The sequence below is a fragment of the Sebastes fasciatus genome, chromosome 14, assembly GCF_043250625.1.
Source record: "Sebastes fasciatus isolate fSebFas1 chromosome 14, fSebFas1.pri, whole genome shotgun sequence".
In the NCBI taxonomy this organism is placed as follows: domain Eukaryota; kingdom Metazoa; phylum Chordata; class Actinopteri; order Perciformes; family Sebastidae; genus Sebastes; species Sebastes fasciatus.
Genome location: NC_133808.1, coordinates 19,170,106 through 19,194,785, shown reverse-complemented (window position 1 = coordinate 19,194,785; position 24,680 = coordinate 19,170,106). Strand labels below are relative to the sequence as shown.

The 24,680-nt window shown below is 41.2% G+C and overlaps 1 protein-coding gene across 1 annotated transcript in view; it reads left to right on the top strand.

Annotated features, from left to right (window-relative positions):
* Positions 1-4,826: 4,826 nt before the first annotated feature.
* The window catches only part of myo10l3 (myosin X, like 3), a 65,006-nt gene continuing 45,152 nt past the window's right edge, over positions 4,827-24,680 (top strand). The window contains exons 1-2 of the mRNA XM_074659484.1: positions 4,827-5,123; positions 23,046-23,144. Of these exons, the coding sequence (XP_074515585.1) occupies positions 5,103-5,123; positions 23,046-23,144 (120 nt within the window). The 5' untranslated portion in view covers positions 4,827-5,102. The remainder of the gene's footprint in view (positions 5,124-23,045; positions 23,145-24,680) is intronic.

Sequence of the window (24,680 nt, the reverse complement as noted above, 5' to 3'; positions counted from 1 at the left end):
AACTTCCTCCAAGTACATGCTTTGATGCTAAACTGTGGTCTATGTTGGAGTTCAGAACAACTCGCTCGTGACACCTGCCTGCCTGGTGGAAGGGTTGTTTTCTGCCTTTTAGCATGTTCTTGGTGTGTTTTGGTCTGTTTGCTTGTTTCTCTCAGCATCCTCTCTCTTTTTCGCTACTCACCTGGACATAATCTGCATTCAACGCTCCTGCCAGTCTCCTCACAATCATCACACCTGCCCACCAATCAAGCAAGCGCCTCTTCACTTCATAAACCCCCTCCTCCAGCGGCCAGTCTCCACCGGATCGTTGCCATTCTTTGAAAAAACCTACCGGCCACTTCAGCTCACCCAGCCCGCCAGTCAGCTCACATCCCTCCTTTTCCCTCACCAACGCCAACGCCAGCCTGCAATATCAAAAACCCCTGTAATAGAATACTTACCTTTTCACCTACCTGTTGGTCCAGCCACAGAACCCCTGGCATTTTAAAAGGTATACTAGCACTGCAACTGATAATACATTTACTTCATTTATAAACTCTATTAAATAGACTGCATATGCACATGATCCATTATTTTTTTAATCAGCAGAGAACTGTCAATCATACTTTTTACATGTGTCAAATACTGTATGCTGTAAATGCCCCTTTGTTGCATTACCGATATGTCCATATCTGATATATGATGTTACTATATCTGTTTTACAATCATGGTCAGGGAATGGCATGGTTTTTAAAAATGAATATGTATCCAGAAACAAGTAAAACTTGCAGTGAGTGAGAAAATAGTCTGTTCAGTACTGCCACAGTGAAAAGGTCTCATTGGCAAAAAGGATTGTTCAAGTATTATTCTCTTAAAGTCCTTACGGGAGCACAAACAATGATCGGGTTGTTCATATTAAAGCTGTTCTTAACGTCATTATCAGGAAACTACTGACTCACTACATTAAACTTGTCCAATCTCGTACCGTAAAAACACACTAAGTCCTTATAGGATTAAACACTGTAAAAAGGAGCTAGGACGGCATATCAATATGCAGGTCTATGCCTTAAATCATTACATTTGATTCAATATGTGAGTGTAAAGGCAAGCATTTCAAAAATACCTTGAGTTCACCTTCACATCAATAATTCAAGGATAAATCGAAGAGCATTTGCAAGATTTAGGGGTTGTCCTTTTGTCTATATAAGTTACTTTATACTGCAGGGTATTGTTAACCTACTAACTATTGTTAATACATACACAAAACTACATCACTAGATTTACCTTGACACCACCAAAACCAAAATCCTGAGATGTCCAACAAAGGTTAAAAGAAGAAGAGAAGAAGATGAGTTTGCTTTCAAACAATAATAAAAATCACTATTTTGCCATTTCTGCTTAAAAATAATACTCAGATGGGAGAACAACATGAAACAAAGCCTCTAGGAGCCATCGCTGGGAGCTCTAAACAAATGAATTTCAGAGACTGAGTTCTGCCATGTCCCTTTATTAGCTGCCACACAGTCAACTCTGATTACATAACAGACTGGCACAACAATCTCTATTGCACATAGATTAAATTGTGTCCGTCTATCCAGTGTTATCCAAAGGTCATGAGAGGCTGGCTGATCTTTACTGGCACAAGGTCACAGATTAAAACGCTTGTGTTTTCCTCTCTGAATTGATTGTAAAGCTTAAAAGACAACCAGTAAGAATCCATCTGGTGACCGCGGGGAAACAGTACGGTAATAATTAATTTCCCGCCCCGAGGCGATTGTTTGCAAATACTCTCACTGGAGTAAACACAGAATTTAGCACGTTCTAAAGAAAACATCCGTTATTATGTGATTAAAATGTTTATATTTAGCCTCAGGCAGCTGGATTTCTGGGTGAGTTTTGATATCAGAGTCTGAGCTCCCTATCTCTCTGTTGGTTCTTCAATGTTGTCAAAATGTATGACTTTACACACCATAATGAGCTGGATTTCTGGGTGAGTTTTGATATCAGAGTCTGAGCTCCCTATCTCTCTGTTGGTTCTTCAATGTTGTCAAAATGTATGACTTTACACACCATAATGAAATCCCATGAACAACAAAATACCTAAAAGGTAGACTAGTCTTCTCACTAACTAATCAATTTGTATAATAGGTGTTACACTGAAATCTGTGACCACAGAGAACCAGCAACACATGAGGTCACCATTTCTGACGGTTGCCATCAGAAAATGTGACCCCTCTGTACGTGTGTAATCAATGAAGCACTAAACGAAAACACACAAAGCTAATTGTTAAAAAACATAAATTATTTAAATATTTGTACTTTAAAGATAAATTCACAAAACTCTAAATTATAACCAAAACATAGGTACAGCTGGGTCTCATTTTCTGATGATAGCCGTCAGAAATGGTGACCTCATGTTGCTGGCTCCTCTGTGGTCACAGATTTCTGTGTAACACCTGTACAAAACAAATATACTGTGTTAGCAAGGATGTGGGAGTGATCTAACTACTGAGAATGATTGTTATTTTTGAAAAATAAGTACAAATCCAGCATTTAATGTCCCCTTTCAGTACTTGACAATTTGATATAGGGCTACTCGGGCTATATAGGCACAATTAAACCTGCAGTGAGCAGTATATTTTTGGCATCATTGGACAAAAAAAATCCATAATAACCTTTCAGCATATTGTAATTCAAGTGCTCCGAGAGAAAACTCTTTTTCTGCACCTCCTCTTGGCTCTGTTTTCTGGCTTTAAAAATCTAGCCCTTGACGGGAGACTTTGGCCAGTCACAGGTAATTTCAGAGAGAGTATTCCTATTGGCTGTGCTCCGGCTGGTGGGCGGTGCTTGGTATTTTCTCAACTGATCTCAACATGACTGCCGGGTCACAAACTTTCTCATTTTACAGCTAAACAGTACACTACAAGATGTTTCTGAAAATAGGCAATACAGTAACAGAGTGTTGATTCATATTTGATCAGCGCTGCCCAGTTTGACCGTTTGACCGGAGTTCGCGAGTGATTGACAGCTGCTCAAAAACGGCAGACTCCAGCTCGGCTCTGATTGGTTGTTTTCCTCCGGCCATTAGGAGCACCGGAGGACACCGGAGGACACTGGAGGACACAGAGGTACATGTCTCATGCACTACTGTCAGGATATAGTGACCGTTTTATAAAAATAACTTTTTTAATCACATTTGCTCTAATTCTACCTACTGCAGCTTTAATGCCACCTTTCAGCACTTGACAATTTGATATAGGCCTAGTCGGGCTCTAGAGACACATTTGGATACAATACCCCAGCCAGTGTCTCACCACTTGGACCAGTCTCCTAAAACTTTAAGCCTTCATCACAAAATGCCTGTATTTAGCCTCCTAGTGTCATGAACAAAAAAAACAAATCACACTGAGACCCACATCACTTAAACAATCTTTGACTAAAACAAAGCCGACCCGCTCCCCCTGCAGATCTGCCTCTTCCTCTTCCTTCAGTTTATTTTTCCCAAAGGAGGAAGTCAAAATAATGATTCTTCTAATCCACAGTTATGTATTATTTTGTGTTTCTGCTGCTGATAAAGTCCATTCACAACTATATACCCCAATAACAGTATCCAATGCAAAGTTCTGAACGTTCTATCAGATACGTTGATTCTGATAAGAAATGTTATTTTTGTTATTCATTTAATATATCATTTTAAAGCTCTTTTTCTGCTCTTCATGCTGGAACTACCCATTGGCACATCACATCATTATGAAGCTAGTTATAAGTGCATTTGCAGTGGCATTCAGAATTTGCCCCATTGCAGCATTAGAGGTCAAAGGTCAAATTATCTTGACCCCAGTGTCATGACAATGTGACTGATGGATATATTATAGTCTATAAGCTTTACAATTATATATGACTTCATGATATTCTGTGCTGGTTACCCTCTTTTATATTGTATGTTTATGTAAAATGGCAAAGAAAATGTTTAATGATGGAGGGATGTAAAAAGGAGTGATAGCACATAGAAAGCTGCAATGCTATCATGCATTTCCAACACTAGGGACACAGACCTTTAAAGAAACAAAATAAAATAAAATGAAATATGGATAAAACAAAATGAGAAAAAAAAAGCCGGATAAAATAAATAAATAAATGAAAAATAAATAGATAAAAAAATAAAATAAAGAAAACTTAAAAAAAAAAAAAAAAGCCGACATAACTGGGCAAAGGTCAATATCATGTGACTGTGTACAGTGTGTGTGCGCTTGAGAGGGGTGGGGGAGGCTGGCTATATATATATATATATATTATTATTTTTTCATTTTTCTCTTTTTCTTCCTTTTCCTCATAACAAAATAAAACAAAATAAAATATGGATAAAACAAAAATGGAGAGAAAAATAAATTAAAGAAAGAAAAAAATAAATAAAATAAAAATAAATAAATAAACAAATAAAAAAAAAGAATCACTATATATGAGATATGGTCCCTCCAAATTGGCACGACCAACCCCTCATGGCTCATGGTCTAAGTCTAGCACATCCTACATACAGCAGGCTGCTTGGATAACTAACTGGGAGTGAATTGCTGCAGAAACTGACCTGGTATTTGGCACAATTCCTCCCCTTTGTACACATATTCCTGTCTTGAATATTCCCTAAAGACTAAACGTGTGTGTGTGTTGAGGGGAAATGTGCACATCCTTTAAAAGCATCAGAGCCTTTGTAGGGCTGGACCCAGAGAGAGAGAGAGAGAGAGAGAGAGAGAGAGAGAGAGAGAGAGAGAGAGAGAGAGAGGGTGTGTTACTGGAGGGAGGTGCTGTGACCCTGCAGGCTCCTCCTCTCTGCATAATGTGCCGGCTTCATTGAAACCACCAGACAGCAGAAACACAGCAGGCTTCACGGGACACTCAGCAAACCCGAGGAGAAGCAGAAGGAAACTCTCAAGTGTAAAGAAGACTACAGGACTGCAAAATGACTCTTGACTGAGGGGACGAAAAGAAGAAGAACTTTTCTTTATTGTATTATCGGATGGAAATCATTTGGGAGTCCAGCTTCCTCTCCTCCTCCTCCTCCTCCTCCACCCTGGTACCCTGAACTCAGACTACAAAGGGACGAGAGGTTCACCCACTTGGTCAAAATGGATACTTTCTTTGTGGAGGTAAGTTAAAACATTACTTTTATCCACACAGAAACATTGCAACATTGTTATTTACTTGCTACTTTCTCTCTCTCCTGAATTATTTCTGGGACGCTCTTTGTTTTGTTTTTTACTGCTGAGTCTGGCTGCTCCAGTTTCAGCTTATCTCTATGAAGTGTTTGCTAACTTATCACCAAAAAAACACCACTTTTTAACACTCAGACTGCTGTTTGTGTGTGATGCTTTTCTCACACATTGAAACATGCCAGACTAAAGCACTGGTTAGCACCAGGCTGCTCTACAGGATGCAGCTGTAATGGGAACTGTAATACCACAGCAAGCCTCAGCTATATTTAAAGGACACTATTGCTGTGCATGACTTTACAAATCTCTGCCCACATAACCTCAAAATGTATGTGACAGCATCTCTCTGCAATTCTCCATTCTCTTTTTTCCTCTTTGGTAGTTTTACTTTATGGCAACTTGGCTGTAAAAAGCTGAGTGTAAGGTTGGATGTGTCATCTGCAGACCAGCCCAGACAGACACTCACATAGAGTCTGTGTATAGACTGGCTATAGGTCTGCTTTGTCATACTCCTCTGACTCAGAGGAGGGCACTCACACTCACAGTCACAGAAAGAGAGATAGACAGTGTCAGTGATGTGAGTCTCCTCCTCACACCTCCTGTATCTCTACCAACAGTATCAGCAGTACTTGACCCTCCAGTGATGAGCTGTGTTGTGACTCAGTGTTTCAGAGGTGACTCCTGGTACTGCTCCATAACTTCAAACTGACCTAGCTTTACACTGATATATTATTATAATAATAATATCAGACTAACTGAGGTCATTCATCCTTTGACATGACAGAGATTCAGAGATTTGACCAAAGCTTTGTAAAACTAGGTCTGGGCGATAATTCAATATGACAATTTATCGTCTTTCAATTGAATCGTATCTTGATGAAATCATATATTGAGATATGGTAATACTTCATTTAAATTGATAATAACAAGCACACACTAACTCCACTTTCACCGAAAATCTGAGGTGAAATATTTTAATGGAATATCATTTCAAGATTGCAGTTTTAGTTTTTACATCACACTTTACATTACCACTCAGTTGAATGGGAATAAAAACACAAACGGTGAATATATTGAAATTTTTATTCATTTTTTTCTCTATAATTTGACTTGAAACAGTAATTTTTATTTGGCACTAACGTTCTTAATTAAATGAAAAAATACTTAGTACTTTTCAATGCCTACTATTCCTTGTTGAAGCGGTTGAAGCATGTTTAACCTCCTTTCTTCACTCAGTACTTTTCTTTTGTCAAGTATTTAATTCAAGCCAAGATTATCAGAAAACATGCTATATCATGATATATATCGTTATGGAGATATGATACGACCTATATTGTGATAGAAAAATTTGGCCATATCTTGTGTAGAACCTTGGAAAAGTTGCATTTACTATATTCACTTTTTATAAATTGAAGAAACTAGTTTGTTTCCACATCACAGTGATGGGGAAATGACTGAATTCTTGCCATTTTTTGGCAAGAAAGTGGTCAGACTGAGTAATATTTCTCTACAAAATACCATCTGTGGTGACTTCAGTCTAAAAGCATCAACCTTCAAAAACCCTTACACACTGTAGTTTTCAGTATTCTGCTGCATACACCAGCTGCGTAGCGAACAGATTGAGGTGAGCTGGATTTTGGGTCATAATCTTATTTTATTAGAGTGATCTGCTGTCCAGAGGAAGGTTATCATATCAGCTCAGCTCAGATCAGCTCAGATCAGCAGAGAGCATTGTTGTGTGGTGGTGTGTGGTTATGTAGTATATTGCTTTTCATCCTGTGATATAACCAAAAGTGCTTTCATGTGTCTTGTGACTGGAATTTATTTGGGAAGGACACATTTGTAATGTGTAATTTGGTCAAAATGTACCAGTGTTTTTTTGTCTGGGGATGACTGTTAAAGGCAATTCAACTAACATGAAGTCTAAAGCAAACTCTACCTACAGTATATCTATCATTAATGGACAGAAACTGTAGAAAAAAGCAGTGAAACAAGGCTATTTGTGATGATTGTTTCACTATTTTATGAAAAAACTGCGTGGAAATGAATGAATGAATGTCCTGTCCTGGTTCTTTAAATGACATTCGGGTCATGGAAGGAAACCAGCTTCCTGAACTCCTCAGTGTGGATTTAATTAAGCAGGAATTTTGGAAGTGAAGTAAGACGATGGATTAAACTCGACTCAGTGAAAACAAGTGCAGCAGGATAAATCTCCGGCGTGTGCATCCAGTGGATCAATCAGTCCGACTCTGACAGCTAACATGTTGTAGATGTCAACACGTGAATGATATGATCGTCTTTTTTAAGACTTTGCGTGTATAAATCTGCTACTTGATCTGAGGAGCGACAGATCAGGTTAATTGAAATGAACGCTGATCGGTGTTTATCAGATGTCTACTTCTAATCTAGAGTCAGCTTTCCCTTGCACGTCACTGTTGGCGATGGTGAAGGTGGTGAGGGGGGTTAAAGATAGCAGCTGCAGCAGCAGAGTAAGAGGAGTGGCAGGTACAAGGGTGTGTGTGCTCGGAGGTTTATCCTGAAAGCCCATCCTGTCCATCAGCGTGGCTTTCTCTCTCAGGAGCTGACACACCGTAAAACCCTCAGCGACGCCGCCTCGACTCCACGCCCAATCCGTCCTCTGCACGGATACGACTCACGAAACACACACAAATACCTGGACTGTGATGGAGATATAGTCAGTGTCTTCTAACTTCTGCTGGGTTTGGTCATCGTAGACTTTGAAAAAGTCAGGAAATCCCTGCAACATATTCATGTGTGGCTTTTTATATGTGTGTTTAAACATAGAATCACTTTATGTCTTTCTGAAGCATCCTGTTGACGAAGTCGAATCCCAGCTATGTGCATTTCTAAACTGGGAAATCAGTTCCTTTATAGCAGCAGCTGCTGCACACTGTAAAGCCACATGAGGACCTTTCCACACCCGCTAACTCCTTCCCTGCATTACACACCAGATTCCTCTCTCCTAAAGATCCTCTGACAGAGGGAATCACAGATTCCCGGCCCTGACCCCTGAAATTCCCGGTCACCGCCAGGCCTGTCATCCCTTGCATTGTAGAGCTGTGGTGACAGGGCTTTAGGTTTCACACCATCACACGCACACACACACAGAGGGATACATTCACCCCATCCTGAAACGTCCCTCGCAGCCCTGTGTGCTGTTTATGTCTGGTTCTTTGAAGCCGGAGCCGTGGGTCGCCATGCTCGGTAAGCATTCTGCGTTGAAACGGGTAATGTGAGAAAGGCTCCGGAGGGTGGACTATTTTTTCTACCCAGGGTCTTTTCTACACAGTTGTCACTTCCTCCAGCTGCCACTTTAGAGAGCTGAGAATATCTGAGAATATCTGAGATCATCGCGCTTCACATGATGCAGTAAGGAAGGAAGTAAAGTTAGGATGTAAGGACGGAAGGAAAGGTACAAAAATTACTAATGGACCCTGCATTCCTTTCTGTCTTAGCTTGTAATTAAAGTTGAAGTGGTTATTGTGTGCTTTGAATGCTGTCTTGAAGTGGTGAATGAACAGCGCTGGTTGTTTAAGAACAAACAGAGGGAGGTATTATAACGGAGGGAGGTATTATTACAGAGGGAGGTATTATTAAGGCCATGGTTTATGTGTGTGTCAGCAGAACTCCTGCAGCTTTGGTTCAGTCTGGAGGTGGTTTAATCTGTCACAAGAGCGCTGGGACTAATTACCAACAGGCATCGTCTGACCACACACACCAAATAACATGGATAATCTGTTCTCATAATGACACAGATGCCCGGAGGCGGTTTTAGGTTTGGAAACCACCCGCTCATAATGAAAATTTTGGAATTTGTTGAATTTGGATTTTTCCACTTTAACATCACAAATAGTTTTCTACATTGAAACGAGACTCAGCTGTCTGATAATAGCATTTTTCACCTGGCTAGCTTGTGTTTGCATTGTCTCTATCAGCAACCTGACCCCTGTCCATCAGTAGAGATCAGTGCTGTGATAACCTCCTGCTGACACCATGCTGTTGACTTTAGCTTTAACCTGCTACATCACCAAGCTTTTCAGACAAAGCCGGCTGTGTATTTGTGGTGATAAAAGGAAAAGAAACATCTTTCCACGCCACGGTTTGTTCACACATCGCAAATAATGCAGCTCGTCTTCCTGTCTATGAGCTCATGATGATGGACAAACAGTTGCTGTGTGAAGTGACAGCTTTTTCTCATGGAGTCTCTGGTTGTCTTGTCTGCTTGTCCATCCAGGAACCAGTGACCTTGAAGCAATAATTTGACATTTTTGGGAAGCACTCTTATGTGATTTCTTGCCAAAAGTTAGATGAGAAGATTGATACCACTCTCCTTTAACATAAGAGTGTTTCAATCTTCTCATCTAACTCTTGGCCAGAAAGCTGGAAAAAACTGTGCAGCTGACCCTCACTGACATCCAGTCTTGATTCTGGTTTGCAAACCGCATTAGCTTCTCTCCCTCCAGTCTCTCTTCAACAGAAAAACGTCACATTACAAGCTCACAAGACACAGTTCATAAAAACATACTAGTGACTATCCTCCAACACCCATCCTTCCTGCCCTCCCTGTGTGTGTCCTATCAGGGCTGTCCCGGGTGTGTCATTTCGCTGACATATAAATCACCTTGGGGAACTCGGGGTGAATCACTCACTGTCTGCCATCTCAACAAGGCTATGACGAAAGAGAACATCCTCAACCATTGTCTGCTATATCTGTGGATTTACAATGAAATTAAGGAATCATAGTACAGTCATGCAGAGTTACGTCTGGACTTGTAAAAGCAACTCATGTTGTGATGCACTCACTGTTCAGTGTGAGGACAACAGGGACATGGAAGAATACAAGTGGCATATTTCTTCAAGGGAGTTCAGAAAAACACCTGTTTGAGAGGAGGGAGCAGTTTGAGGTAGACAGAGGGACCGCGGGGTGCTTTAGCTCGCTAATTCTTGTCTTATTTGTGGTCGAATTAACTATAAATTCATCAAATTCAGTGCCTCACATCGCTATTTACCAAGCTACTGTAGCTGTCATATTTCGTGGAGATGGACCTTCCTTTCTGCCACTCTGGATTCAGGATTTAATCAATAAACAAACTATCAAACCGTAGGCTACACGGGCCAGAGTTCTCGATTACTCTTCCTCGACGGCCAGATATGTGTCTCAGTAAACTGAATTTGAATTGTGAGAACTGAATGTGGAAGTATACAGAGAGTTTAATTTTCAGTGAGGATCAAATACAGTTTCGGAGCAACTGAATTCAGTTTCAAGTTTATTGGAATTAATTTCAAAATAAAACTAATGGCAATAGATTAGAAATATCATTGTTTTACTTTTGTACAGCTCCTTTTAGACGGACGTTTTACTGGTGTCCGGTAGTCGCTTTCAGTCCAAAATGGCGTAAACGTAGCTTTGCTACTGGACGCTGATGTTGCCATGGAACAAATAATTGACTTTCAGTTCTTGACAATATACTGTACGTTCTTTGTTGGACATGTGCAACTCTCAGAGATAAGAAGGAAGCGAGGTGCCTCACTCCTTAGCTACCTCCATCATCAGCTCTGGAAAAATTATGCGTTCAATTCTTTTTTTTACCACTAGCCCAATCGGGCAAGTGAGTTGCTAGATTTGCTAGCCTGAAGTGGCATTTTACTTTTCTCGGGCAAGCAGGCAATCCTTATTGTTGAGCCCTGCATATATTATAGGCTGCTCATGTTATCTGTGTGGCCACTGTGTTTAGTATGCAGTTCTGTCTCAATAAGATTTTCAGTAAAGTCTCCATACAGCAGATGGATCTGAACTCTAAACCAGATCAAATCCCGCCACTCCTCAAACACTACAATCATTTTTTTTTCTACCAGATTAGCGTGCAGTGTATTTGCGCAGCAGGATTCTTACGCAAAGAAAATTAAAGTTTATCGCTGCTTACCCGTCACACAGTAAATGTGTGTTGGCCTTCACCTTGGCCGCCCCACCTGACAGACACAGTGAGCCGGTAATGAGTGCAGCTTAAATCCTCTCAGTTCAGAGGTCTCGTCTGCCAGCTTAATAACAGCCAACCTGTGATTACTGCTCCCAGGCCAGATGTTGACTTTCCTTTTTTAGCCCCCTGTGATTACTGCGCACAGAGGCAGCCTATTACGGGATGGAGTTGGTCTCCACACACTCGCCTGTATGTTACTTTTTCCTATAAGTTAAACACATTTCAACAACCACAGGGGAAAACAGCCTAAGGTAAAAAACATTTTTAAAAACTGTAAAAATTGTTGACTCCCTCGTGATGAGGTTACTGCTACAGTTGTAATTTCAGGACTAATTGCAGTAGGAACACCCCGTCGGGCCTGAGTACACATCCCACGCTGCCATGGCCCGAAGAGTCTAACTGGCACCTTAAAGAAGCAAACAACACAGCATGGCACAATCCACAGTCATGACCTGTTAGCTTTCCCATCCACTCCCCGTCTGTTTTATTAGAGTGTGTGTGGTTTGGCCTCCGGTTGTTTGTAGGATCGTACGCTGAGATACTGAGACTTGCATGTGGAGAAATGTTCTATGTTTTCAAGACTCTATATGTTTATTTCTCCCGCTTGAACCCAACCTTCCTTCACATCCTCATCCTCAGACGGAATATAGAAATATACTCTCCACATTCCTCAGCAAGAGAGAAAAGGTAGCAGCTTTTCTTAGTCTTTGCTCATCCATTCCTGGTCCGAAGTGGAACACTTGAACTTTTAAATGCTGCACAACCTCATACATACATACATACATACATGGGCACATTTACATTATCCTGACCACCAACGCTCCATTCCTCCTCACCGTTATAAATGATCCATATAAACGACGAGAGCTTTCAATGTGATGTATGTGCTTGTGCAGTTGGTGGAGACTGCTGTGACAGTATTGGAAGGCGGTGCATTATTTTCATCATCGATTAAGCTGCCGGCTCTTGAGTAATGAATTCATCATTTATAAAATGACAAAAAATACTGCATTTTGGATAAAATTTGCGAACAAAACATCTTCAGATTGCTTGTTTTGTTCGACCAGCAGTCCAAAACCCAAAGCTATTCAGTTTACGATCACATAAGATAAGAAAAGAAGCAAATCCTTACATCTGAGAAGCTTGAATCAGAGTATGTTTGACATTTTCCTTAACTTAATTGATTATTAAAAATAGCTGGTGATTAATATTCTGTCTATCAGTAAACCGACTGACTAATCGTCTTTTAGTTCTGTGTGTGTATGTGTGTGTGTAAATGTGTTGTTACCAGTCTACAAAATAGTAAAATGATGACAAAAGTCCAGAATACATTCACGTAATCAAGGTATTCAATGTACAATTATATTAAACAGAGAAAATCCAGTTTTTCCTCACCAAAATGTAGTGTAACTTTAGAGCGTTATTCAGCCTCCTTCCCGACATGCTAGTATAACATGGTTGGTATCAATGGATTCCTTAGGTTTTCTTAGTTTCATGTGATACCAGTAACTACTCTCCAGATACCTTACTCTAGTTTTAAGACTGAGCCCGATACAACCTCTGAAAGACAGAATAGCGGTCGGATTAAGAGGTTAATAGTTTATATAATAAAACATCAATAATTGACGTCAGTGTATTGATGCACGCAAAATATGCCGATACTATGCTGTATTGATTTTTTCCTCCCACCCCTATCAGCAACACATGTCCAAATATTATAAACCGTGTAAGAGAGGAGGGTCCCCATGAGCCATAATGCTCAATCTGGGTCAGTGTGAGGTACGAGAGAAGGTCAAAGGCAATGTAACAGGAGCCAGGTCATCTAGCGATGAACCTCCCCCAACCTTAACAACCACTACCCCACTGGCCCAGATGACTCACACAGTCAAACAGACTCTGACAGTCCTGACTGCAGCATTCCTGAAATATCTCTGGGATTCCTGCTGTGTGACCCCATAACAGTCCACAGACGAGTACAGAGTAGGTTAGATATATAAAGGACAGACAGGAGGAGGATGGCCAGGTTAAGTCATGAAGCTTAGCTGACAATCCAATCAAACATGCAGTAATAATCACATCATGTGTTGCCTCTTCGTCCCATCCTGGAACCCATTATGTCAGAAAAAGTATCATGACCCCGAGCACAGTATCAAACTAAAACTGATCACTCTATAAGAAGGAAAATATGTGCACACAGGATGAGGATGTAACGCAGGATAGTGTGCGCGGAGTTTGTGTCAAGTGCGTCTCTTCTTTATGTGCTCCTGAAGACATCATTTGTTATGCAAATTCTCTTCAATATACTGATTAGCAACATGGAGATTAGCTACATCAGACGATGACAGGGGGGAGGTGCTTTTTAACCCCCGGACACACACACACACACACACACATTACCGTGTAGACGCATAAACCTGAACATTTTTGCTTGACTTGCTGTTGTGATTCCATTTAGTATGTTAATGAAAATAGCTTAAAAGACAGCGATGACAGCAAATTGCTGCTGCGTTGCATGTGTTTGATTCCCATTAACCCAGTGACACAGTTGCATTCATAACTTCATCATCCTCTGCTTTAACAAAAACAGGCTATGAATATGCAGATGAGGCGCGGGTTAACTGGTGAGGCGGCTGCCTCCGGGCCATCCTGCTTCAAGTGTGTTTATAGCTTCCTCAGCGGGGGGTTCAGGCAGCTCGAGAACAATGATGAACTGCACCCTTTTTTTCCTCTTACTCCCCCTCCGCCACAGACCGGGGGAAGCCCCGTTCCCCCTGGGGGACTCCTCCTCCTCCATTAGCTAATTTCTGATCAGCTGCTCCCTCCATCATTAATTCATACGTCTTCCAGCACAGATGCTGAAGGTTGCCTTTAATCATCTGATTTCTCCCCTCGGTCACACTCACCCTGCCCTTCCACGCCCTCACCTCATGCTGGCGGCGGGCACCAGCAGGCAGACGAAACAAAGAAACAAGAAAATACAAAAGGGGGCACGCAGAAGCACACTTGTATTAAATCATTGTTAGTTATTCTTAATTCATTTTATACCAGTCAGTAATACAACGTGAGGAGCCTGATGGCAGTTGCCTGATGATTACAGAAGCTAGCGTGTTGCCAGAGGGCTGCATGACTGAATGCCTTGGAAAATTGGTGCAAGAAATTTTCCTCAATAACCGCGACTGAAGAGCTCTTGAGACCGACACTTAACCCCTGATTGCCCCGGAGGAGCTGCTCACAAGAACAGTAGAAAAATATATATCAAGACTCTCAAACCTTTTTTCCTCTGAGAGCTAATTTGTCAAAATGAAAGAGTCCCAAGAGCTACTCATAGCACCAAGTTTTAGATCGCCAGTAACAGACATCATTTCTGTCTTACTTTTATGTTCCTATAACGTTTCAGCCACCGCACTGTCATCGCCTCTATTAAAATCCCGCCATAGTGCGCCTTTAAACAAAGCCTCTGTTGCTGCGTTGGCCTTCTTTTTCAATTTGGTAAACAGAGACTGACGTCTTTTAAGCGTTGTTTTCAGCTCCTTTTCATTCCTCATGAAAATAGTGTATTTGTTGCCTTGTATTGGCCTGGCTCTTTTCTGCGGTCATTGTCAAATCTTGTGTGCGTTTCCTAGTCTGCTAACGTTGTCTAATGTTACAGCGTCACTAATGTAACGAATCTTGAAAGCGACGTAACTCGTTTAATTGACAGCTGATTGGCAAGTAATCATTTTGTGTCAAAAGAGGGTGGGATGTCTGTGAATTTGATTGGATAGAAATTTGAACAGGTTTACAACGTGTCTTTGTGTTATCAAATTGATGTACATATTCTTTGAACCTTTAGCGAGTCACTCAGAAACCCCTGACCTGTATATGCACATAACATGTAAGGCGTCCAGCTTTTGCCCCACTGGAGAGCTTGTGGCCAAAGACCCAGACGGACCTTTGCCCAGATTCACCCTCCCAGCTGCAGTCGGCCCATTTCTTTAATCTCGCCAGCTACTTGGCGGATTTCTCCTCATTCCACTCACTCAGCATTCAGGAGATTTGATTACAATCCCTGAATTTGGCTGTTCTCCCTTTTGGTGGACAAAGCAATAAACTCCTGCATTGTTACCTGTTGTTGTTTCTTCTGGCTACATGCATTCCTGTGGCTTTATCAATGTTTGCATATATCCATTACAACCATATTAAAAAGCCTAATTTCTGCAAAATGTTTCAACAATTTTACCTACAAAAGACACGCTGGCAACATGCAAGAGTCAATATGCTGTTTGACCTTTTAAACGCAGGTCATCCAGGGCTCAATGTTAATGGTTTTTATTCATTTGCCTGGTCGTGCAAGTAGATCTCTGACCCACTTGCCTGACCAGGCAAGTGAATAACAACCATTAACATTGAACATTGAGGTCAATGTTACTTGCCCCAATACAAATTTATTTATTAGTTGTTATCAAATAACAACAAAGACTAAAGTTAATTGTCATGTTTAATTTTTATTTAAATAAATTAATCTGGAGTTTTGCCCACGTCCTTTAACACCACCCAACTAAACTCCGCCACCATTTTCTCACGGGTGCCCGATCTGTACTGCACATGTGCAACTCTCGCTGCTTAGCTACTTCCATTATCAGCTCCGGAAACAATGTGTTTAATTTAGGGCTGTCGATCAAAAATATTGAATCGCAATTAATCGCATGATTGTCCATAGTTAATCACGATTATTCACGTTTAATCGCACATTTTTCATCTGTTCAAAATGTACCTTAAAGGGAGATTTGTCAAGTATTTAATACTCTTATCAACATGGGAGTGGGCAAATATGCTGCTTTATGCAAATGTATGTATATATTCATTATTGGAAATCAATTAACAACTCAAAACAATGACAAATATTGTCCAGAAACCCTCACAGGTACTGCATTTAGCATAAAAAATATGCTCAAATCATAACATGTCAAACTGAAGCCCAACAGACAACAACAGCTGTCAGTGTGCTGACTTGACTATGACTTGCCCCAAACTGCATGTAACTGAGCCCGCAACAACATCCGAAAGACCGAATAGCGTTAATGCGTTAAAGAAATGAATTACAAATTTGCGTTAATGCGTTATTATCGTGTTAACTTTGACAACCCTAGTTTAATTCTTTTTTACCACTCCCACTCACTACCAGTTGCTAGATTTACTACCCCGCAGTGGCATTTTACTTGCCCCGGACAAGCAGGCAATCCTTATTGTTGAGCCCTGCCACCCATCCAGCCAGTGTTCTGGACTGCACATCTGTCCTAGTGAGGTCACAAAGGGTTAGTGACTCGGCCTCATGCCTCTTTATTGTTATGATAATGCTGTTACGTCCTGGTATTTGAGGTGCAAATGGCATGCTGGACCATGGTCCTATATATAAAAAACAGATGTGTTTTTAAACATCTGCTTCTAAATGAGATGCATTGAGAACATTGAGTTTATTCCGATCTCGGACAAACACGTAATCATGAATGAACACACGAAGGCAAAGAAATGTGAGCGGGACAAGTGAAAGCAGCAGCAGCAGCTAGAGTTTCTTTTGGACGAATATGTTAATGGTGGATACGTTACGGTGTTACGTTTATCTTAGCACAACAAATGAGATGCTTGTCAGGAGTACAGCTGGATGTACTGGCATCAGTCCTGGCCAACAGTCGGCCCAAACCCGCAGCGCTGCTGTCCGCTGGGCAGGCGTTCACCCGCTGCCTCTTGAAACCAAACTATGATCCAAGAAATTGGCTTATCATAACTTAACTGTTCAACCGTGTCCAAGGCAGGATGAGTTAATTAGCTTTTGTTTGTTCTGTCTGATACGATCACCCGATACCGCCGGTGCTGATGCTATGCCAGACAGCAGTAGAAAGAGCCGTGGCACCTTGTACTGTGTATGCCCTTAAATATTTAAGGCGCGTTCATTAGCAAATCTCTGAGCTGGATGTCATTATACAAGCTGCGGAAACTCAAGCCTCCAACTCTGGGATCACATCATTCAAGCCCGAGAGGGTTCTGTGTCAGAGAGCATGATGGGACGTCAACGTGGGGCCTGTTTTTGGTGGGTCGGGTTCCTATTGTCAGCCTCAGCAGCATGCAGCATTAAGAATTTGAAATTAGCCTGAGCTGGAAATGTCATGGCAGCAGTTTTAATGGAGCTGTTAAAACATCTGGATACCAGAAGCACGGTAGTGGAGGTTAAACTGATAATCAAACCCAGTGTTTCATTATAAGATTAACGCTCTGCTTTTCAACTACTGTTTCAAGTCAGAATGGTTGTAGTTGTGCTGCCGTAGGTGATTCAAGTTTAGGGGACTTAACAGGAGCTGATACCCAACGCATCCCTTTTGCGTCCCAGCTGTCCTTTGTTTGGCATATTTCCGCCTGGTTAACTTCTGAGCTCTCAGTCAGAGGTGGTTGCCTTTGTGCTGACTTAGTGACGGAGCTCCTGAGGATGGAGGGGACATGGGGGAGGAGTTTTGTTGAGACCATCTGTTGCTGAGACAATTCATCTCTACTTTATACCCTCCTGCTTCAGACGCTTTAGACACACACACGCTCACATACAAAGACACAAACAAATGGACAAACACACATCTGGCGTTGGCTGTCTTGAGCCCTGCAGTCACCGGAGAACCACTTCTTCTACCAACTTACATTTTATGGGCTGACAGTCATCCAGATGTGTTTATTGAAGGCAGACCTAGATGTCACACATGTTACACACAGCTAATGGTCTGTATTGCTGACTCCTGACATAGCATGACCTTTCTGGTGACTTTTACTAAGACGAAGCGATGAATGCTTCCTCATTCTGCGACGGCTTGTGGCAGCGGAGCACATTTTCAAGATTTAAAATCTTATAAATGTGAGCTAAAAATGCAAAACGAGTGAAATTTAGGATAATTTTCTTGCATAAATTAAGGGTGCAACATCTAAGAGTGACGAGGGTAATGGATATTAGACAACATTGGGGTTCTGGAGTTATTCTTAATTTACTGCCTTTCAATGTTATTGATGATGATGTTTTTGTCTCTATTCTTTAATATCGCTGAATCATTATGCTTGAATGTATAAATGACTGAAATACAATCTGTAGTTTTGTATATAGAACAACATGAACAAATGTTAAAATGAATGAAAACTGAAGTGACAAAAAAAGAAATGTGAGCTACAAATGATTGGTAGAATCTGAGACATGTGCAAAATGAAACTAATACAGCTTTTGGTTTGTTAGGCTTCTACTGATGTGGCTGTTTAGATTATAGTGCCTGGTGGGCAGATCTCCAGAGGGCGAGTCGCTCTGCACAGACGCTGCTGCAGCAAGCCAAGCCAGAATTGGCATCTTAATGAGCCAGCTTGATGCTGACTTTCGGTCTACCATATAGTGTTGACTCATTTAATTAACCAGGTATTATGTGAATTATTGGGTCTCTTAATTCCTGAACTTTGTGCAATGAGCATACTGTGCGGAGAGTTTTATCTGTCTTTATCCATAAAACCGTTACTGGGCTTCTCTTAAAACCTCTGAGACTCTGACTCAGCAACTGAAACATTCACGTCCTGGAAAATTGTCTTTTATACTTGCGTCACTGAAATCTAAGGAATACCGCAATGTGGTGTAGAAACAACACACAGCATCATGAGCCATCACTGCTTTCCATGTCATGGCTTTCCTGCTGTTTAACATCTCATATAATGTACTTTTTGTTTTAACTAGGCCTGTCAAAGTTAACTTGATAATGCAAATCAGTTTTAACTTGCAATTTTAGCGGGCCGTTGTTGGGCCTGGTCTCTATTCGATCTTTCTGAGGTTGTAGTGGGCTTGTTTTTAAAGATGGAGTGAAGTTACTGGCATCATATGCAACTAGAAAAAAACGAAGGAATCCATTGGTACCATCCATGTCATTCTAGCTTGTCGCGAAGGAGGCTAGATAACGCTCCAGACTTACGCTAAATTTTTGTGAGGCATGGCCATTTTCAAAGGGGTCCACTGACCTTTGACCTCTAGATATGTGAATGAAAATTAGTTCTATGGGTACCCACGAGTCTCCCCTTTACAAACATGCCCACTTTATGATAATCACATGCAATTTGGGGCAAGTCATAGTCAAGTCAGCACACTGACACACTGACAGCTGTTGTTGCCTGTTGGGCTGCAGTTTGCCTGTTATGATTTCAGCATATTTTTTATGCTAAATGCAGCACATGTGAGGGTTTCTGGACAATATCTGTCATTATTTTGTGTTGTTAAATGATTTCCAATAATAAATATATACAACATTTTCATAAAGCAAGCATATTTTCCCACTCCCATGTTGATAGGAGTATTAAATACTTGACAAATCTCTGTTTAAGGTACATTTTGAACAGATACAAAATGTGCGATTAATCACGATTAACTATGGACAATCATGCGATTAATTGCAATTAAATATTTTAATTGTTTGACAGCCCTAGTTATAACCTAATCCCTGCATGTTTCTTTACTTTGTCAGCTCCACTGTTGCAGTTATGAGTACAAACAGCCTCTATAAGACCACGAGTACCAGCTCTATTCTGCTGATTTCAAGTCCCTGTGATTTCCAGTTACATAACAGCAACTGATCTTCTTAAAATCTATAGAGTAAACACCATTAATCTCCTCACTGGACCTCAGCAGACTCACGTGAAGCAGCTTTTCCCTGAACAGGCATGCATGCCAGCCTGGTACCAGGCGGACACAGCCGCACGCTGGTGTGGAAGTCACCAATCGTCTTACATTAAATGAGTTAACGTGTTGGAGAATACCTTTGTTGTATTTGTGTCCTGATGTTTCTGTTTGCCTGCCTCTTTTTCCAGACAATGGGAGGCGGGACATTATCAGGTGCCTGCACCCTTTCCTCTTCCCCCTCTCGCCGCCTCCCCCTCCTCTCAGCCTCTTCCTAATTTTACACGACCCCCTTTATCCCACTCCCCGCTCTCCCCCTGCGGTTTGAGAGAGCTACATTTAGCTGCGCTCCATTAGCCGAGTGGAAGGAAAAAAATCCTTGATGATGGAAGTAGGTTTGCAGACCGACTGGTTGGACCGAGTGACCCTTTGTCCAAAAAGGGAATCACAAAATAAAGAAAAGAATAGAGAATAATCATCACTCTGAAGTTAATTTAATTGAGTAATTCTTTATTGAACCAGTTTCCTCTTTGTCACTCTGATTGAGCATCATTACAAGCAGATTGCATTTCACCATTAAACAAAAGCATCTCGATCTTTGCTCTGACCCTGGTGGCAAACACATCTGTGTTCCAGCAATGAGAGCGAGTGTGCACACGTGGCAGCCTGTTGTTAATAGTTAATGAGGATTGATGTCTGGAAGTGGTGACCTTGTATAAGGTTTCCTAGTGGAATCCATGCATATTGATCTCTCCAGTTTTATGCTCTGTTGGACACACAATTCCCTTTTGCTGTGTGTTTTCTCCGGCCACTTCACCGATGGTGATGATTAATGGTGTTTGGTTTGTCAAAGAGGCTTCTTACGAGAGAGGGTGACTCAAAGGCTGAATTTCTTCAAAGTGCACATCCTATAAATCTTACACTGAAAACCAAAACGTTCAATTTGTGTTATTTAGTTGAGACCATAAACTGAGGAAATACAAACCGGCTTCTTAAAGGAAAAGATTGACATTCTGGGAAATAAGCTTTCTCACTTTCTTGCAGAAAATGAAAAGAGAGGATCCCTCTCATAATAACTCCTTGTAGAACTATAAATTGTCATTGTTGCACATCAGTTTTTGACAGTTTAAACAAACCAGATATGAAGTGTTTTGAGCTTTCAACAATTAATCCATTAGTTGTCAACTATTAAATTAATCGGCAACTATTTTGATAATAGATTAATCGGTTTGAGTCATTTTTTTAAGAAAAAAAAAGTCAAAATTCTCTGATTCCAGCTTTTTAAATGTGAATATGTATGACAGTAAACTGAATATCTTTGAGTTGTGGACAAAACAAGACATTTGAAGACGTCATCTCGGGCTTTGGTAAACACTGAACGACATTTTTCACCATTTTCTGACATTTTATAGACCAAACAACTAATCGATTAATCGAGAAAATAATCAACAGATTAATTGAAAATGAAAATAATCGTTAGTTGCAGCCCTAGAAGTGAGAAGAAGATTGATGATCTTAAGAGAAGCTAGTAAATTTTGTTACCTTCAAAATAGAACAGCCAGGCTAACTGTTTCCCCCTGTTTCCAATAATGAGTGGTATCGAACTTCTCATTTATCTCTCCGTAAGCAAGCGAATAAGTGTATTTCGTGGACGTAGTCAAAGACATCACCCATTGATTTGTGGACTGCCGTTTGGAAGCCTCAATTCGGCATTTTTGGCATTTCCATCTTGTTTTTTTGCAACCAGAAGTGAGAGGGTGGAGCTAAGTACAACTGAACGCTGAATAAGACATTTTTAGGCAACCAAAAAGGTTATAATGAACTTTCATGAACTGAAAACACACTGTGAAATGGTTAAAGTTGTTAAAGACAAAAACATAGATAACTCCCAGAGCAAACAACGCCGTGGTAGCGACCTGTCAATCACAAGGTAGCCACGCCCTAAAGCATCCCCTGCTTTATGGTCTACTTGACTCTAAATGGGACCATAATTTACTAAATGAACATCATGCTGTATTGAAGAAGACTTGAAACTAGCGATTAAAACCATAAACTCATGTTTACAATGTTTGCTGAGGTAATAAATCAAGTGAGAAGTATCATTTTCTCATAGACTTTTAAATAAGCAGACTTCTTTTTGCAACCAGAGGAGTCGCCCCCTGCTGGCTATTAGAGAGAATGCAAGTTTAAGGCACCTCTGCATTGGCTTCACTTTTCAGACCCGTCATATGTTCACCATCAGATGTTTTACATTAATTGATATTGTTTAACCAAAGGCCACATTTATTGTTTTTGACTGTAACATATGCGGACTTAGTCATCCTCAAACATTTACAGTTTAGACCGCACACAGGCGTTTACTCTCCGCCACTACAGTCATTAAAACGCAGCCGGTTCTATAAATGTACTGTAAGGAAATGACAGTGAGTCTGAGCAATCAGCTCAGATTCCTGTTATTGCTGCTGGTTACTGAGCTGCTAACAAACATGTCTGGGAAGGTCAGTGACTTCTCATGGATACACAAACACAGGCCGCTAGTGCTGGTGATAATGTCCGTCTGGAACCAGGATCTGATCTGGGACGGTGGCGAGAAGCGTGTTGTGGTTTACGTGATTGAAATATACAAAAAGAAGAAAGGATGATGGTCATACAAACATCTGAATTGATTGATTTGCTAAAGAGGCAAATGTTCATTTCTTCATATACTTCTATTTTATGGAGTAAAGTAACCCTCACAACCAAAGACTGAAAGCCCTTTTGACAGTTTTACAGAGTGTGTGTGACTCTGAGTGGTAATTTCAGTCTCAGACACACCCTCTGCATGCAGCCCTGGCAAACAGCTTCTCTCTACTAAAGAGCAATGACTGTTTAATAAGAGGATAACTGTGCCAGTTTGGTGTGGTGAGGGAGTAGCTATGTGGCAGAGAGTCATGAGCAACGCTGAGAAAAATGGGGAAAAAGACAGTGGAGGAAGAAAAACCAAAAGACGTAATCTCCGCTGTCTGTTCTGACTGAGCAGCTATTTCTCACCTGGCATGTTCATATCACACCTAAATGGCTCGGAATATTATCTTTAATCTGCGTTGAACTTGTTCCTACAATGTGATCGTAGTGCAAAACATCCAGTACTTCCTCCAACCGATGAGTCCAATATGAGTCCTGTGTCCAGATGCTAATGATGTTTTTCTGTCTATTGTGTTGCAGGGGGCCCGAGTCTGGCTGAGACACAAAGAACAGCTCCTCCCCTCCACCGTCAGCTCTTGTGATGATTCCTCCTTGGTCCTCACCACCGACTATGGGAAGGTAAGAAAACGTCTTTTCCCCTGATGAAGCGTTAATGCTGCCAACGAATCACTTTAAACCATCCCAAACTCTCATCTACACCATAATGCATTTTTCATTTTAAGGTTTTAAGGACTGCTCCCTCATGATTAAAGCCAAGAAAAAAGCCAATACTCGCGCATTCAAGTCATATCAATACATTTACAGGCTACATGTAAAGCGTCCCCTCGTCTTTCATTTATAATTTACAAGGTTGTAGTATAACTCAGGAGGTGAGTGGTTCAGAGTGTATGTTAGAAGGTTAATTGTTTGCACACATGTGTTTCATCTCGGGGCTCCGCGGCGGGATCAACACCTTTTGTAATAAAGTAAGAATGACAGGAATGGGCTCCTTGTGTCAAGTCAGTGGGCCGAGCTTATCTGTTTGGCAGAGCATGGTGGTCTTTGTGTCTGGAGGAAATCCTGTCACAGAGAGAAAGAGAGAGAGAGAGAGAGCGAGAGAGAGAGAGAGAGAGGTGGCGATGGACGGTTAAAAAATAGTTTCTCAGTCAAATGTCGAATGTAGGTCAGAAATGAGCTTCCAGTTCGACTCTTATCTTATGGGATGCCTTTGTACTGAACACGCAGCACATATGTTCGTCCTTTAGCTCCTGACTGAGTGTCCAAACTCAGCCGCAGGTCTTTGGTCAGGTCAGGGCTTCGGGAAGGGAACAGGGTAGGGCCCAAGGACTCTCAACATATAACATCATTTCCACATCCAGACTCTGTCACACGGCCATCATCCTAACCACAAACCAAGGCCCTGCTTTATTCCTTCACCGGAGTCCTTGACTGCTCATATAAAGAAGGGTGGCGTATGAAAGAGAGGTCGGCAAGCTATTGAGGTGCAGCTTTGTTTTCTTTATGGCTGTCCTCCCCGACCAACGAAATTCTTAGTCGACTAACACTCATACGATTTTGTAGACTAATTGATTAGTTGATCTAATCAACAGGTCTGTAAAACTGAGTTTCCCCACAAAGAATCACACAAAAGTACCACTTCAAATCTCCAGAGATGTGCTTTATGATAAAGCTATTAGAATATCGAAGCTTTTAGATATGCGTTTCTTGGAAATAAGTCATGAAAAAATGCATAAAAAATGACTAATCAACTTAAGGAATCTTAGTAGACTAAGACCAAAACAACCGATTAGTCGACTAATCAAGGGGCAGCCCTGGTTTCATTTGTGGAAGTTAAGGGCATTTAGCTGAGATATGGCACTGAATAGCTTTAAGGCCCAGACACACCAAGCCGACATCAAAGAACTAGTGTTGCGTTGCCTCACGTCACCTTTGTCTTGGCCGACAAGTTGCATTTGAACACACTGCAAAGATCTCAGCTGACGGCCGACTACCATGTATGTTCTGCGCCTGCGTGACAGGAAATAACTCTCCACACCAGCGGATGACGGTAGTCTGTATTCGTCTTTCAAAAAGGGAAACCGGAAGACCAAGGACGGCGGATAAACAAACTGTTGTTATGGCACATACATGAAACAAAGCGGCGTTTGCCGACCA